We start from the raw sequence: 17,431 nt of genomic DNA, 5'->3' as shown, positions 1-17,431 counted from the left end.
GATGATTTGCTCATGCTGGCTGTTTAAACATGAGAGATAACCTACCACAATATGGATTCTGTTTTTGGGATGATGTTAACGGTTTTGTTTTGTTTTTTTAAATTATGTATTTATCTTGATTAGTCAGGATTTCATGGCTTTAAAACCCAATTTGTAATAACTTAGTGGATGGGGTCTTGGTTATATCAACAATGTGCTGCAATTTCTCACAATCTACTGTGAAAATGTACAAACTTGTGCTTAATACATTCCCATAATGCCCTGTTACCCTTTGAGCCAGGACTGGGTAATAATGGATAAACATTCATATCATGGCAACCATTATTGTGGCATAACATACCGACATGAATTTTAAAGGCCTTCCAGAAGTCACCATTGTCAGTCTAGAGAATATTTAATATTTATTCTACTTTTAATCCTTCCTGTACAGGTGCCCAGAGTGCCTTCAACCTTTTACATACTGAATTTAATTTCATAAACTGGTCATATTTTCCTCTCTCTCTAAAACATCACTCAGTTAACTTTGATTGGAAGCACATTTGTTGTAATTTCATTTGGTTAAAGTAAAATGGTTGTAGTGATGTGCTTGTGTTGGTCTAGTCATGTCTGTATTTACTAAATCTAGTTATCTGCTGTGAAGTTAAAGAGCCCCTTAAGAGTAGGCTTTATTTTAAAGAGGCAAGGAGTTGCCTTGAGTTTTTTACACTCTGAACAAAAGTATATCTTTAGTGATTGCACAAAATTGGTCTGTGAAAAGAAAAAAGGAGTTGTTCATTATAATGTGTTTTAAATTAATTAATTGGTTTATCAGAGCACTCGGTGCCAGCAAAAAATTAATTGTGTGAAAACTGTGGCGAAAATAATTTTTTTGGATTGACATTCATTGGGGAAAAAAAAGTTCTGGAAGTTTAGGAAGTCATGGTTTCCTGTCTTTATGCACTTTTTATAGGAATGTCCTAAGTATTACTTTTTTCCCTCAAAACACTTAAGTGTCTGCTCATTTTAAGTTTTTCTTTAGTGTGTTATTCAGGATTTTTTTTTTCCCGTGTATCACAAAACAGGACTGTTCAGGCCAGTGACTACTACTTAATGTCATACGTAACACTCTGCTCTTAAAAGACTTGCACCCTTTCTTATTCGCTTCATTTCCTTCATCTCTCCTTCAGTCACTGAGTTAGCGTACTGAACTTGTACCTGAATCAGGTATTTAGATTTCGGCCTTGACTATTAGCCAGGCTGACCTGATCAAAGAAAACCTGCAATCTGATTGGATAGACTCAACCCCCAAGAACACCAACCTGTCCAATCAGTTTAACAAAAAGCATGCCTTCTTATGCAACTTTTTTATATAAGTTTTGTCAGACTTTTTTAATATGCATTTAGTTTCGAGTTTATTTTGTAAAGATTTTTACGTAAACTTTGTGTCACTTTCCTTTTTACATGTCTGGCGAAGATGATGCCAAAACAAAACAGTATACATATGTACATCTCTTAAAAACACTTGCAGTGTTTTTGTTGTTGTTTTTATTTAAATTATGAACAATATACACTTTCACAATGGCATCTGTAGAAAATAGAAAATTCATGTACAGTTACAGAAGGGAATTATTTGCTGGCCACAATTCTGGGCTCTTTGAAAGACGGAAATGTGGTGTTTCTGCTGTGTATGAATCTCATGGACCGTTATTTTTCATTCAAGTCTGCCTTTGCTAGCACACCATGCTGAATGTTATTGTTATCTTGGGGCGCTGGGATGGGGTGTTGGGGGGGGGGGGGGGGGTTACCAGTGGTTGTGAGAAGATATTTATGGTCTTACATGGCTTATCTTGCAGAGTGCATAACATGTAACCTTGTGGGTGGGGTTTTAGAAGAAAGGGGGGGGGGGGACTTCTGAAAGCCACGCATTCAAATTCTTAAGTCAGTATACCCAAAGAGACTGCAAACATTTTGCTGTTAGGAAGCCTTTTTATATGCATTCGAGATACATATCATTCAACTTTTTTTCCCAGTCATGACTGATTTCGTCTCTAGCTTACGGCTCTGACGTGTGGGAAACACTTTCCGCCAGCTTTCTAAGTTATCTGTATGGCTTTGCAATTTTGGTTTTAGAACTTTTAAAAAGCGAACGTTTGCAGTGTACATTTTATGCATAAAAAAAAAATTCAGACCCATTCCAGCTGTTCATCCTGTCACCTTGATCTTAGTGTGTAGATCATCCATATTCATTATGGTACGTTATAATTCCAGTGACAATGAAATCATTGTAGTTTCTGTTCACTTTTCATACTATTTACTTCTAGTCATGATTGTGGCCTTCTTGTACTGTTGATGCATTTCATTTGTCTTTGTGACTTTTCCTGGTGTTGTGCACTGTCTGTGAGTGAGTGTGTTTGTTTGAACAGGGGTGTGTGTGTGTGTGTATGTGTGTGTTACCTCATAAACAGTCAGCTGTCTAATTGGAAAACATTTCCGTTTACGCGTGCAAAAAGAGAAATAAAAAAAAAACAAATCTTCCACTTGATGAAACACAACAGGATACATTGTAGCGACATGAGTTATGTAAAAAAAAAAAAAAAAGTTCACCTGGTGTGCTGAACTTAGTGTAAATGGTTTATTACACAATATGAATATTTGTAAAATTGTTTGTATTTTTTCATAATGATTTTAAAAAGGAGTGTGTTTTATTTTTTGACTTTTTTTCTGTTACTGAGCTCTCTCTCTCTCTCTATCTGGTATTTTTTTGTCCTTGTTTGTTCGCCTGACATTGTGAGTGAGTCAGTTGGTTCTTACCTCTCCTGTATTGAGCCTGTGATGAGTCCTTTGTATGCAGTGTTTTGAAAATACTGTAGGAAACATGGGAAGAAATTGATATTAGGAGCATTTGATCAATTTGTATTTATTTATTTTATCATTTTGTTAATAAATTGACAAAGAATATTTGCCTCCCGTTTGTCTTGAATTCAACTTGGCTTTATGGGACGACCAGACGACTTGTGAAAATGATTATATGGAAGTGTCATGCTGGAAAAAAGATGAGAAGTGTTGGGGTGAATGTTGACTGTCAGGGGCCTGCAAAGCCTGGGTTTAAGGACCATAATGATGTCCATAAAATGCACAATTGCGGCATACATTGAAATTGAAAATCTGCATTGGGACTAACTATAGGACACACCTGAAGCAATCCATGGTAAATTTAAGACCAGACTAAACCGTTCTATTAGATGTGGAAATGGAAAATTCCTCCAACTTGATCATGACATATAAAATCAACCAAAATGGCAGCAATTTCAATATTAAAGGATGACTGATAGAGCTATTTATGCACCATGCAATGTCTTTATTTATTTTATAGCGGTGTGCATATGGTGATAGTTTATTCTTCCATATGTGCAAGAGAATATAGACGATTAAGTATTCTGCTGTCAAAAGCTCAATTTTGTTGTTATGAACGGCGTTGCCATAAAAACGGAAATGTATATATGTACATGAATAGCCCTGAGTGGTCGTAATCACAGTAATTCTGAGGATATTAAGTGAACGGGAGCTTTTCGAACTGTAATCATAAAGTATTACACTTAGCCTATATAATAAAGGCAAAAAGTACATTGTACACCCGAGGCTAAAATTATCAACAAAAAGTTCAAATGGAGTTTTAACATTAAGTGGCTGACTGTGAAAAGGACTATTACAACTTTAATTATTAAACTTTTAATTATAAAAAAAAAATGGTAACACTTTAGAATAAGGTTCCATTAGTAAATGTTAATTAACAAGAACAATACATTTATTACTGTATTTATTAATCTTTGTTAATGTTAATGAAAATAGTTATTCATTGTTAGTTCATGCTAATTTACAGTGCTTTAACTAATGTTAACAAGCACAACTTTTGATTTGAATAATGCATTAGTAGATGCCGAAATTAACATTAACCAAGATTAATAAAATGATTGTTTTGCTGAGACTACGTTAACTAAAGTAGTCAACTAACATTAACTAATGGAACCTTATTTTATATTGTTACCAAATAAATAAATAAACGCGTTCCAAAAGCGAACGCACACGAAACGCGCGAGCCGCGGCCTCGCACAACTTCACACAATCGAACTTTTCCTTTTCCTGAAATTTCATGCCCAGTCGGCACAAACCCCGCTTTCTTCCGTTTTCCATGTCATTTCCTGTATTAAAAGATGGTGGTCACAGCAGAGAGAAGCAGATGACTGTGGTACAAACATTTGGAGATGATAAACTTTGCATCGCCCGGGACTAGTGAAATCCCCGCGTGCCGTTGCGTCACCGCCGCCCTGCTCGGAGCGGCAGATAGCGAGACGCACCACGGCTGAAGAAGACCACCAAAGACCCCGAGACGCACTGCGTATGTTCTACAGAAGGTGAGTTACACTCACTAGCCATTGTGGCCAATGAAAATGGCTTCCGAAAGCGTTAGGCACATTGCCAGTTGCCTTGCAGAAGCTAAGCGGAGACCGAGCGTACAGAAGCATTGCGTACCGTCATTGTCGTCGCCTGCGCTCGAGCTCATGTGCAACTTTTACCTCACAAGTTTAAGATGAACAAACTTTTCAAGAGCTTTATTTTTCAACCGAGCATTGTTGTCCTATTTGTTTTCCTGCACTCGTTCCTATCACAGCTCGGGTAGGCTGTGAGTGACGGCCGGCTCGACCAATCAGAGCGCTGCTTTCTGACTGACTCGGAAACGTCAGCAGAACAGAGTCGGGGTTTCTTGAGGTCACTTTTCGTGGTTGGCTTGTTTGTATGTTTTTACGAAAGCTGCTCAAAGTTTGTAACCATGTAAACATTTATAAACCTATAAAAGCATTTAACCCTAAAACCGTATTCTGGACAAATGTGGGGAAAATAATTTTGATTTATTTTTTAAAAATACTTCCCTTGATCTGAGCGGTACAAGACTTTGTTACTTTTCCTAAGTTTGCCTCCTGAACACACACACACACATTTTTTGACTCAATTCTACAATGTTAAGTGGGTGAAAAAAAAACTCCTTAATCTTGTATTTGGGTCAAAAATGGGCACCCATAGAAATGAATGGGGAAAACTGTAATTTAAAGCATTCTTGTTTTTTTTGTTGTAAAAATAAATTAATAGATCCAATACAATGCATATCTAACATACACAGAAATGAAGGGCTGATCCTGTACAACATTCTCATCATGGCAAAAAACTCACACTCATACACACACACACAAACAATGCATTCAATGGGTCTCATTCATGAAACACGAGCAGAACTAATTTTTGTGTAAATCGCGTGTAAAGTGGTTTTGGCGTAAATTTTCGGATTCATTAAAACGTTCGTATTTTCCAAATGTTAGTTGGTATGAAAGAAATCTACACCTGCTCCCAGCCACGCGTAAATAGTGCGTTTAACGTCTAAACGTTTTGCTCATTAATACGGCTGCATTTTAATTCACCTTAATCGGGTACATATTTACGGAAGTTCTAAGCGGCCATGCATTATAATATTTTTTCTTCTTGTTTTCTCGTTATAACGACTTAATTTTCTCGTTTTCTCGACATAACGAAGTTCGTTTTCTCATTATAACGACTTCATTTTCTCGTTTTCTCGACATAACGAAGTTCGTTTTCTCGTTATAACGACTTAATTTTCTCTAAGAAGTTACAAAACTGAGCCAGCAGGTGGCACTATAGACCTGAATATAACTGATGGGGTGTTGTACACTATCCACTTTACTGTACGCAGACCTTCCTCATGATCGCTATAATTTGTGCAGTCTTCATTACTGACATTTAATTAATTCATAAATGTTAAATGCTTGAATCAATATGAATATTTTGTGTATTAAGTTCCTGCTAGATGCATGAGTTTCACCAACGCGTTCTGTGTCATAAAATAACTGCTTATCAAAACCAAGGTTGACGTCACTGTATTCTGTTTATCTACAGTAGGGCGGGATTTAACGATGCAGGCTGATGTGCTTCTTTTCCTTATTACTAATCTTTATTGTTAACCATATTGATGAGAAATGTGATGTATATGTAAAATCCATAGGCTAATTTAATTCAGTTTTGTTCTATAATGTTGTAATCGTTTTTTTTCTACACACACACACACACACACACTACACGTAGTCCTACACATGGACGCTCTTTTCAAACAGAAGCTTGTAACACACATGATATCTGCCACATCATATAATGAGTACTACAAATTACAAATTATATATAATTTTATTTCAAATAAAGGGAAAATGAAAAGTGAGTTTAATCCAAGCAGCTCTAATTTCGCGGTGTTGCCAGTTAAACATGTTAATTACAAAAACAAAACGTTGGTTGTACTGTCTCTGGAAAAATCAACAGTGATTGATCAGCCTTTATTTATATACAGTATTGTAGACGTTATTACCTAGGCGAAGCTAAATTTGCTGAAATATAGGCTACAGTAAGAGCGCCTGCATGGTTGTCCATCAGATGCCTGTCAAAGTTGAGTTCGTTACTATAGCAACAGTAAAACTGTCATGTCATTATAAGGAGAAAACAAACTTTCGTTATGTCGAGATAACGAGAAAAATAAGTCGTTATAACGAGAAAACGAACTTCGTTATGTCGAGATAACGAGAAAAATAAGTCGTTATAACGAGAAAATGACTTTCGTTATGTCGAGATAACGAAAAAATTAAGTCGTTATAACGAGAAAACAAAAAGGAAAAAAAATTATAATGCATGGCCGCTTAGAACTTCCGTACATATTTACACAGCATTTTGAAAAAAATATTATATATATATTAATTACATACGGTTTTTCTTTTAACTTTTATTATGAGAGCCAGTAATAGGATCTGTAATATGCTGCCAAACTTCCTTTTTTAGGACCTGATACGCCACTAGTAGGCTACGCTTGAAAATAAAATGTGGCGTTTTGAATGAACTTCTGATAATAAAACTTAAATTTCTGCAGCTGAGAAATGTTTCTTTTTCAGTCGCTTTTGAGAAGACATGTTGAAATCCGTTTGGTGTCATAATGTGATGCTCATATATAGTTGTCAGTCGGATTTAATAGGCGGGATTTATGGTAATTGCGAGTGAACGTGCACACGCGTCCCATTTACTACTGATTGGAATTCATTAACACACACACACATTTCACTATCACATCTGACGTTTACAAAGTTTTTGTGAATCAGGAGAAGAGTTTTCGGGAAGTTCTCTTTACGCGCAAATCACTCAGATATTTACTGGTATATTTACGAATGTTTCATGAATGAGACCCAATGAGCCTATGACAGAGCTGGGCTAATGTCTGACCATGTTTTTTGGTATGATCCAATCATCCACCTGGCTCATCACCCTCTCTTTCTCTCTCTCACACACTCACACAGACACACACACACACAATGATCTACATTAGAGCATAATTAACATAGAAAATATGGTACTTTTTGAGGTAAATAAATTCAAAAATAAAAAAAAGCACCTTAAATGGATAGACAAAACTTTATCGAAGACAGTGATATAACATTTATAATAAATAAAAAATAGGATCACACCTGAGTCCTCTGTGCCCACATTTGTCCACAATTACAGGATTAAGGGCTATAAAGTGAATACGGTTTGAGGGTTAAGAATTAAAAATGAGATGACATGGTTAAGGCAAAGCCAGCATGACGTCACTGTGCCCCACTGTAAAGGAAAGATAGCGCATAACAGGCATACTTTTTTTTCCATAATATAAGAATTTTGGTTTAAAAATATGTACAATAGGGTTAAAATGTTGAGATAACTAGTTAGCGTGGTTTTTAAATATATTTTATTAATCCCAAAATATACAATCAGCATAACAATGTGTAAAAAGATTAACTCATTAATTTCTGAATGTCTTATTATTTTGTATGTCCTGAAATGGACTCCACATGTTTGTGTAATGGTCATGTTATCCAGCATGATTTGAGATGCCTCTAACTAAAATATTGTTCTTCTGTAGTAAAAATTTCATATGGTTATTATCAGAAATAATATTAAATACTTCTTCATTCTTCTTCATGATGTTTTTTTTCATATTTCTTTAAATTTTTCAAAATTTCAATTTTAAATTGAAGTCAAATTATTGAAGTCAATTATATTTTATTTAATGTTTAGTTTAGGTGCTGTGATTGATCCCTGTTTCTTATGTTTTTCATTTTGGTAACTTTATTTGAATGACCAGTTCTCACTATTAACTAACATATTGGCTGTTAATTAGTATTTACAGTCTAAAGCAGATATCAATGCCATATTTTGCATGACCATATTTTAGATCCTGTAATCCTACCACATACAGGTACCTAAACCTAACAACTACCTTACTATTAATAAGCAGAAAATTTGTTTGATTTTATTTATTAATAGTAGTTAACTGGACCTTAAAATAACTCTTTATAACATCTTTTAAATTTCCTGTTTGAACAGCATTTATTTTACTTCAGCTTTACTATGTTGAAGTGAAACGCTCTGCCCAGAATGATGGCAGATTCCTGTGCTGTTCCAGACCATTCCTCCATGGAAGTTGAGGCTGAATGCAGCACCAGGTCAGCTTTAAAAAGTGTTTACAACAGCAAACATTTAAGAAGAAATCCATGTGCATTAAAAAAATGTAGTAATAAGCTGTTTTTCTACCTATATAATAGTGCCTCAAATGGGAAGTCCACTGAAGAGACAAACAAAAAACTAAAAGTTGACCATGAGCATTCAACCAGTTTTTGGTGTAAGTAACATTTACTTTATCTTTAAATAGAAGTGTTGTGGTGTGTATATACTAATAATTATGTTGTTTGTAATCATTGGTTATTAAATGTTACATGCACAGTCTGTGAAGAATGCAAGAAATATTTCTCGGAGGAGTGCCCTACCCATGGGCCCCCTTTTTTTGTGCCAGACACCCCTGTGGAATCAGGGGTTCCCAATCGGGCAGCTCTCACTGTACCCTCAGGCATTGAGATCCGCAGAGATGGTGATAAGGTGGATGTATGCTGCATGGATGAAAACATACCAAAGGGGGCGCTGTTTGGTCCTTATCAAGGCCAAATGAATGCCTCGGATAAACACTCAGGACCATACTCTTGGATGGTAAGTTATTTTGTTATATATTTAAACACCATTTAGCATAATTGTATGTATGCACATTCATTTATAATGCAGATAAAAACTATATTTAAATGTCTAATGTATTTTTTACAGATTGTTGGTAAGGACAACAAAAATAAATTCATTGATGGGAGTGATGAAACTACGTCGAACTGGATGAGGTAATACCATGTTGCCGAGATGACATCCACTTTAATTAATCTTTTCCTTTTCTTTGTGCTATTGTAATGTAAGGATCTTGTGTGGAAAATTATGTTTTAGTCACGGTTATGGTTAAGTTGATATGTTTGTTCACGGTATTAATTGTTTATTCCTCTCAGGTTCATTCTGATTTCTTCTGATGAGAGGAAAAAGAACCTGAGTGCATTTCAACATGGGGAAGAAATCTACTTTAGAGTGTGTCAGAGACTGACGGTGGGAGAGAAACTCTGTGTGTGGTACAGCAGCGAGTACATGAGCCGACTGCAGAGTGTGTCTCGGGACAGCATCGACCGCAATCTGGACACAGGTGAGACACCCATCGCTGGTGCTTGAGCCAAAAAAAGTTGACAAAATTGAACGATTTTGAAATAGGTCAAAAAGAATCTCCATAGACATTTGAAGGGGCAGCTAATACAAACACTGCAGGGCCGGAACTGAAGAATAATATACTTTTAAGAAAAAATAATATATTCTAATAAAATCCTAACAGCACATTTTAAATTTGCATCACTTTAAACCAAAACCATTTTCTAATTGAATAATAGTTTGTTTAGTATAAAAGACATTTATGGGAAGATGTTTTGTTTACTGGATTAAATCAGTCTAGATGAGACTGAAACTCACAACAAGATTTGAGCAAAATTTAAACAATGTTTACTATAATTGAAGTAGTTCAGACAAAAAATTGCACTACATAATCATCCCCATGTTGGTTCAAACTATATTTTCTGGGAAATGCAAAAAGGAGAAATTTGAAAGAATTCTACTGGTCACTGATTTCCTTTAACCATCAATGCAGGTTGGAGGTTTCATTCTTCAAAGGGAAACTAAAGGCATCATAAAAAAAAATGTGATCATGATAAAACATGCGTTATATTTCAAGTCTTCGGTAGCTTTTGGTAGGAATAGACAAAAATGTAACTCATTTTACATTGAACATTTTTGATCAACAAAAAGTACCCAGAAGAGATGTTCCAGGCCTGCAATGGTTTAACAGGTAAGTGAAATGGGATTTATATACATTTTTTTTTCTTTTGATCTGCTTTAGTCATCATACTTTTTTCAAAATCACTTATATTTTTACACAGGGTTTTTTATTATTTTTTTTATATATAAATATGCTGGTAGTTTTACATGCATTAACCATAACACTATTGTATTGCAGGAGTGAAATTAGAAGAACAGGAGGAGCATAAAGGTCCAGTGTTGAGATCTGCAATACATGGTAGAAGGACCCGAAGTAAGCATGGAAGTGATGAGGCAGAAATCCAGCCCCAGGCCAAGAAAAAGAAGATTGACCTCATTTTCAAAGATGTCCTGGAAGCATCTCTGGAGACTAATCAAAGCCAGAACAACCCCCTGAACAGCACCTCGTCTTTTCCAAGAGCAAGAACAAATGTCTGCCAGGTTTTCAGCCAGCTTGACGCAGAGTGTAAAGAGTCTGTCTTCGCCTCTGGATTGGCTTCCATGGAACATCACGAGAGTGGGTTTGATGCAAAATGCATTAAAATGGAAGAAACAGAAGAAGACGTGACCCTGCCCAAAGTAGGACCATCAACATCTTTCTGCCCAAACTGTGTGAGGTTAAAACAACGAATACGTGAGCTGGAGGCTGAGCTGCTTTGTCTCAGAGGACAGGGGCATGCTGAAATTAAGCCAGTCCCACCATTTGAGCCCTTTCATAGTGAGGACCTCAAAGGTAGGTTTACACCTGGGATGGAATGCTACCATGGATGAGAGCCTTTCTGGAGTAGATGTTGTTGATTAAAAAAATATATATATATAATATATACATTTTGTCTTGTAGTTAATCAGTTACTGTTAACATTCTTTTGTTGTTGTTTTGCATTGTTGCTAGTGATTGTGTTACTCCCAAATTTGTTGAAATGTTTCAAATGGAAATGCACTCTTAATTAAAAGTTTTAATACAATTATTAATGAGTGTTTTCTTTTTGGAGCCTGCCACTAAAGTTTAAGTCTTTGTTTGTTTGGTGTGTGGAATAGAGAATGTTTTAATTTAATCATACTTAAAAAGAATGTGTATTAGTGTATTAGTTGATGTAGAACTTGAGATATCATGAACTGTATTGAGAAGGTATGCTTACAATAGGTGTAAAAATGCCTTCATTCATGCCAAAACTAACCAGTTAGAAATGTTTTGAGTTTAAACTTGCTTTGGGTTGGTTTTCAGTTTAATTCTGTGCTCTGTTTGCTCATTTGTTTTAGATGCCATGATGCCCGTCCCAGCAGCGCTTGAGGAAGATGACCAGGATGTTGATTCTGCTGATGAATCCATTTCTGCTGACCTCATGGCAGCTACGGATGAGTCTTCGAAGCTCTCGGTGGGCTCAGGTCGTCGGATTCGTCGCTTCAAACAGGAGTGGCTGAAGAAATTCTGGTTTCTCCGTTATTCGCCCACACTGAATGAAATGTGGTGCCACGTGTGCCGACAATACACTGTCCAGTCTTCCCGCACCTCTGCTTTTATTATTGGTTCCAAGCAATTCAAAATCCACACTATTAAACTTCATAGCCAGAGCAATCTGCACAAGAAGTGTTTGCAGCTTTACAAACTTCGCATGCACCCGGAGAAGACCGAGGAGATGTGTCGTAACATGATGACTCTTTTCAATGCTGCCTACCATCTGGCTTTGGAAGGACGACCATTTTCCGATCTGCGACCCTTAGCGGAGCTCCTCAAGAAGTGCGACCTCAAAGTGGTAGATCAGTACATGAATGAAAATGACTGTCAGATTCTCATCCAACACATTGCTCGAGCATTCAAAGAGGATTTGGCTGAGAAGATTCGGCTTTCGCCATTTCTAAGCATCATCATGGATGGGCAGAATGATGAGCTCTTGGCTGATACTGTTGCTGTTTACGTCCAGTTCACCACCACTGATGGACTTCCTGCCACGGAGTTCCTTTCCCTACAAAGGCTTTGCGGAGGCAACGTGGAAGGCTACCTCCAGGCTGTGGATCGTGCCTTTGGAGTCCTTGGTCTAAGACTTCAGGACATGCTAGTTGTTGGCTTGGGAATAGATGGCTCAAACCTTTCCTCTAGTCTGAGGGCAAAAATTTACATATCCGTGCGAAAGACAATCCCTTGGGTGTTGTGTCTACCTGTGATGATCCATCGTCCCCATTTGGAGGTTCTGGATGCTATCAGTGGAAAAGAACTGTCTTGCTTAGAGGATTTGGAAAACAACTTGAAGCAACTTCTTAGCTTCTACCGGTATTCTCCACGTATGATGGCTGAGTTGAAATCAACAGCACCAACTCTGTCTGAGGAAACTAAGTTTCTTGGGGATATAAGAGCTGTGCGTTGGATCATAGGTGAACCTAATGTTCTCACTGCCCTAATAAAGGACTATCTAGAGGTGGTTGCTCACTTGAAGAGCATAAGCAGCCAAACCCAGAGAGGTGATGCTGCTGCCATTGCTCTGTCTCTCCTACAGTTCCTGTTGGATTATCAGTCGGTGAAGCTGATCTATTTTCTGTTGGACATCATTGCTGTCTTTTCACGACTTGCATTCATCTTTCAGGGGGACTATCTGTTGCCATCACAGGTGGATGCAAAAATTGAGGATGCCATTCATGAGATTGGTCAATTGGTGGACTCCCCAGGGGAGCACCTACAGGAGTTTGAGGACAACTTTCGGGAGAGTTTTAATGGCGTGGACCTCAAGAACTTGCGGGTTGCAGAATCCAAGTTTCAGTCCATTCGAGAGAAGATCTGTCAGCGAGGTCAAGGCATCCTGGCCCAGCGTTTTGATCCACGCAGTCGCTCAGTGGTTCAGGCTTGTCAGGTCCTTGACCTGGCCTCGTGGCCTCTTAACAGGGATGATCTTGGTGCATATGGAGAAAAGGAGATCCTTGTCATTTTTGACCACCTGGAGACGATTCCTTCCTCTGGCCGTGAGCTCTCTAAAGAGAGAATAGATGCCAGAGGAAGCCTTGTAGTTGAATGGAGGGATCTAAAAGCTGATTACTGCAGTGTGAATGGTTTTAAAGAATTAGTCAGCCACATCTTCAAATACAAGCAACGTTTCCCTCTTCTCAATCACATCCTGCACATTGTCAGGGTCTTGCCAACGTCATCGACATGCTGTGACAAAGGAAGATGCTCATTGCAGAAAGTGCGCAGAAATTGCCGTTCCAGACTAACTCTGGAACAGATCAATGATCTGCTCACCTTGGCCGTTAACGGACCACCTATCAGGAGCTTTGATGGAAAGCGAGCTTTGGACAACTGGTTTGAAGAGAAATCCGGGAACAGCTATTTACCCTCGGCAGAAGTGCTGAGCAGAATGCCCACCACCGAACAAAAGTCTGTGTTGCACAATATGGATATGAATGCATATGAGTGTTATCCAGATATTTAACTGATCGGCACCAATTACTCAGCCAACATAATTCCAAAAAGCCATCTCGTTGGAAAAGGGCTGATCGGTACTATAATGTGATTGGCCAAGTAGTTTGACACTGGCCCTGCTGCTAAAATGGCCTAGATCAGCGTTTTCTCTATGAACTGGTTTAAATGCCTTTGCAGGTCACAGGCACATAAAACACTTTAAAATGTTCATGTGATGTGTTGATATGTGTTTTTGTTCCAAAGAGAAACTAGGCTATTTTCTAGTCACAAGGATTGTCGCCGTTAGGTGAATGTTTGACTAAGCACCATTTCATCAGATATTGGTGAGTGAAGCCTCCTTACAGTCTTTTTTAATCTTTGAAAAGTCACCTTCTTGCAAAAACCGATTCAACTAAAACCTTAAATAATAAAAAGTTTTATTATTATATCTGCAATATAATTTGAGCAATCATTGTGTATTTGTACGTAGACTTGTGTGTATGGAAATGATAAAAAAAAATTGCTCAAATTTTCACAGCATGCTCTTTATGCTGGTTATCACTAACTGGAATGGAAATGGCCACTCTTTTGCCTATTCCTAACATTTTGTATATTTTTTTTTTTTAGATACTCTTTAGTTAACCACTACTTTTAAGATTATCTGTCAATCTTGATTTGATGATATGGCTCATCATACAGGTGCTGGTAATGTGCAGTTTACACCAAATCTGATTTAAAGATTTCAAATATATAGCCTAAATATGCAAGGTTTAGCCTTACCGGGAAAAAAAAGAAAAGTTTTCTCTGTGCTTTTAGCATTTGCTAGTGCTTGATTTCTGGTACATATTTTTATGTACAGCTACCGGCTACTATGCCAGAGCCCCTTATGAGCCATTCCAAATTATAGTTACATTTTCTGATTCCACATCAAAGAAACAAATATATATTTACATTTCAATGCAGCAAAGAGGTGGTCTGCGTAGTCAAAGGTATACTAAAATGTTTAATGATAAAAAGAAAATATTTCAGCATTAATAACCCAAAATTCTAGCACTGTCTGTCTCAGCAATACTTTTCACCCAATACAAATGTGTGTGCATGTTGTCACCACTAGTAGGCGACACTGAACCTTGGATTACATTTTTGTATCTGAAAGAATATCACTACTTAAATCACTAAGTCATACAAAAACAAAGCTTTTATATTTTTGATTGTGTTATTATGTGCATTTGTGTATTCTAGAATTGCATGTGTTATGGTCAGCATCATGTATATTTCACATCATTTTTGTCTTACCTTGCCTTCCACTAAATTCCATCTATTATACCTGTGCAATATATATATATATTTTACACTTAAATTGTATATTCTTAAATACAAGCAAGTTTAATACTAATAATATTCATTGAAACTGTGTAATTTGGAGGTTTCCAACATGACTGAGCATGTTTTACAAGATAACTTACTTGTGCTAAAAATTTCCATATTTTTCAAGCCATGACTGTTTTTAAAAATGATAATCAAGGTAAAAAAAAAAAAGAGTCACCTGTAGAGATCTATTAATAGGCTTTTTTAACAGTAATGTTTTCAATGTTGCAGTTGAAATTTAACATGTCAATTTTATTCATGCAGTTGTTAAAGCATCATTATTATCAGTTTAGAAAATATTGTATTTTGTGATATGTCTCAGTTTATCAATTTTAAATGCAGTAATATTGAAGAGTATTGATCGACGGTGACCTTCCATGTGCTGCAAGGTTTTATACATTATATTAATCATACTGAAATGGCTTGTCTTTATTTTGAAATAGATTTAGATTTTGCAAGTCTGAATGTTTAGCATGTGTTTAAAGGATCCATTTTTATTCTTTTTTTTAATGAATGTACTTTTTAAAAACAGAAATTTCAATGTTCTACGCAAAAGATTAGTCTCATTTAATTGGTTAAACTATCGTGTCTCAAAGAAGCTATTTTTGTTAGCATTTCATGCTTAAGTGAGCAATTGATGGCATAGCATAGCCACTTCTGAACTCACGAGTAGCAAACGGATTGTAAGGATCTTTTATCTATGTGAATGCTTATGAATGTTAGACTGTTACCTCACAGTGAGGTATGCCATCGCGTGAATCTCATATTGTGAGCTGTGTCACATCTTTAATGGTGAATTCTCAGAAAATGAGCCAAAATCAAGTCCGATATTATTTAGTTAAGGCTTTAATATCTGTTTTCCTTTAATCGAATACTATGTGTACCAAATGTAAACGTTATGTCTAGATTCATAATTTTGTATTTCCTTGATTTAGTTGTCATGTAAACACAATCATGTGCATTGTCCGTATCATGAATTATTATGAAATGTGTTTATCTGGGAGACACAAGGAACAAAGTTACTTCTGATGTCAAGTTTATTTTCGAACAAAATAAGTGAGTGTTAGCTCCATATTTTCATTCAGTTCCTTCTTGCAAAGAGAAATATATATGTTTTGCTTGGATTTACACGTTATACACCGCTTCTTCCTGAAAACATAACACTGGAACTCCAGAATACGAACTACATGTGAAATGTATGCCTGGGGAATGTGTAAATGTATTATAGAAACCTGCTTAAAATTACAGCATATGGAAACTATATTCAACAAATAATGGTTTAATAAAGTTTTTTAAAATGTGGTATTGCTTGTGTGGTTTTTTTTATTATTATTGGTTTGCTTGAAGGAATGGTTCACCCAAAAATTTTTTAATTTGCTCACCATCAGGCCATTCAAGGTTGTAGATGAGTTTGTTTCTTCATCAGAACAGATGGAGATGGAGTAATTTAACATTATCACTTTAGCATTACATCATGGATGCTCTGCAGTGAATGGGTGGCAAACAGCTGATAAAAACATTAAGATAACCAACAAGTACACTTGTAAACTGTACTTGATCCGTGCATACTGCTCTCCTGATTCAGACAAGATGACTTTTCTGCAATATTATGAATAGAGTGCTCATATCATACCGGAAATGTAATTCTTCAAGTTGTGTGAATTACTTGTGGATCACTGTGATGCTTTTATCAGCTGTTCGGACTCTCGTTCTGACGGCACCCATTCACTGTAGAGGATCCATTGGTGAACAAGTGATGCAATAATACATTTCTCTTATGAAGAAAGAAACTCCTCTACATTTTGGATTGCCTGAGGGTTAGTTTTCAGCAATTTTTTGGTGAACTATTCCTTTAATTGAGTTGCCATTTGATTTTAGGTTTAAAAAGAAAGCCATTTATGTAAAAAAAAAAATAAAGCTTTTTTAAATTAACTAGATACATACACACATTATTTGAAATGCTGCACTGAATGCTTCAGCCCAAACAAAGATCGAGTGCCATTTGTTGCTTGTATGACCACAGCTTCTTTGTTCATCTGTGTCGAAATTTGGTCCATAAAACACAGTCCCATTCCAGCTCTGTGGAATAAGCCAATCATCATGCCTTATCCTATTAGCATCCTGACATGTGATGGGTGAATTCCTGCTCCCTTTTGTAAGTTAGAAGAAAAGCAACAACATGAGTACTTGTGTGGGCTGCCACACAAACAACACTACTTCCCTGTTTAAAATCCCAACAAATCCATTCGCTTATCACCAATTGTTCTGTTATCATCAGATCCAGATTCACAGTTGCATTTCATGCCTTTTCAGATTCTGAAATTCAGTCTGAAATAAGGGTGGCATTGAGATGACTCTGAATTGAGTGCTTCCATGACTGCAGAAAGGAAG

General features: G+C 36.6%; 2 protein-coding genes across 4 annotated transcripts in view; one reads left to right on the top strand and one right to left on the bottom strand.

The window, feature by feature from the left end:
• Positions 1–17,431, bottom strand: part of LOC113066682 (uncharacterized) — a 672,150-nt gene that overhangs the window by 559,009 nt on the left and 95,710 nt on the right. The window lies entirely within an intron of this gene.
• LOC113066688 (zinc finger protein 862-like) lies at positions 4,129–16,343 on the top strand. 3 transcript variants are annotated; one of them, XM_026238643.1, is made up of 8 exons: positions 4,129–4,391; positions 8,493–8,561; positions 8,661–8,737; positions 8,840–9,099; positions 9,211–9,278; positions 9,438–9,625; positions 10,484–11,017; positions 11,545–16,343. In XM_026238643.1, exons 1-8 carry the CDS (start codon positions 4,378–4,380, stop codon positions 13,701–13,703), a joined length of 3,369 nt encoding a protein of 1,122 aa, XP_026094428.1. In that variant the 5' UTR covers positions 4,129–4,377; the 3' UTR covers positions 13,704–16,343. The 3 variants fall into 3 exon arrangements, with proteins under 3 accessions (XP_026094428.1, XP_026094430.1, XP_026094429.1); XM_026238645.1 differs by having other exon boundaries at positions 8,476–8,561; XM_026238644.1 differs by having other exon boundaries at positions 4,130–4,391; positions 8,443–8,561.

This window comes from Carassius auratus, chromosome 50, assembly GCF_003368295.1.
Source record: "Carassius auratus strain Wakin chromosome 50, ASM336829v1, whole genome shotgun sequence".
Lineage (NCBI taxonomy): Eukaryota > Metazoa > Chordata > Actinopteri > Cypriniformes > Cyprinidae > Carassius > Carassius auratus.
Note: the sequence above shows the minus strand (reverse complement) of the source record. Positions and strands in the feature narration are given on the sequence as shown.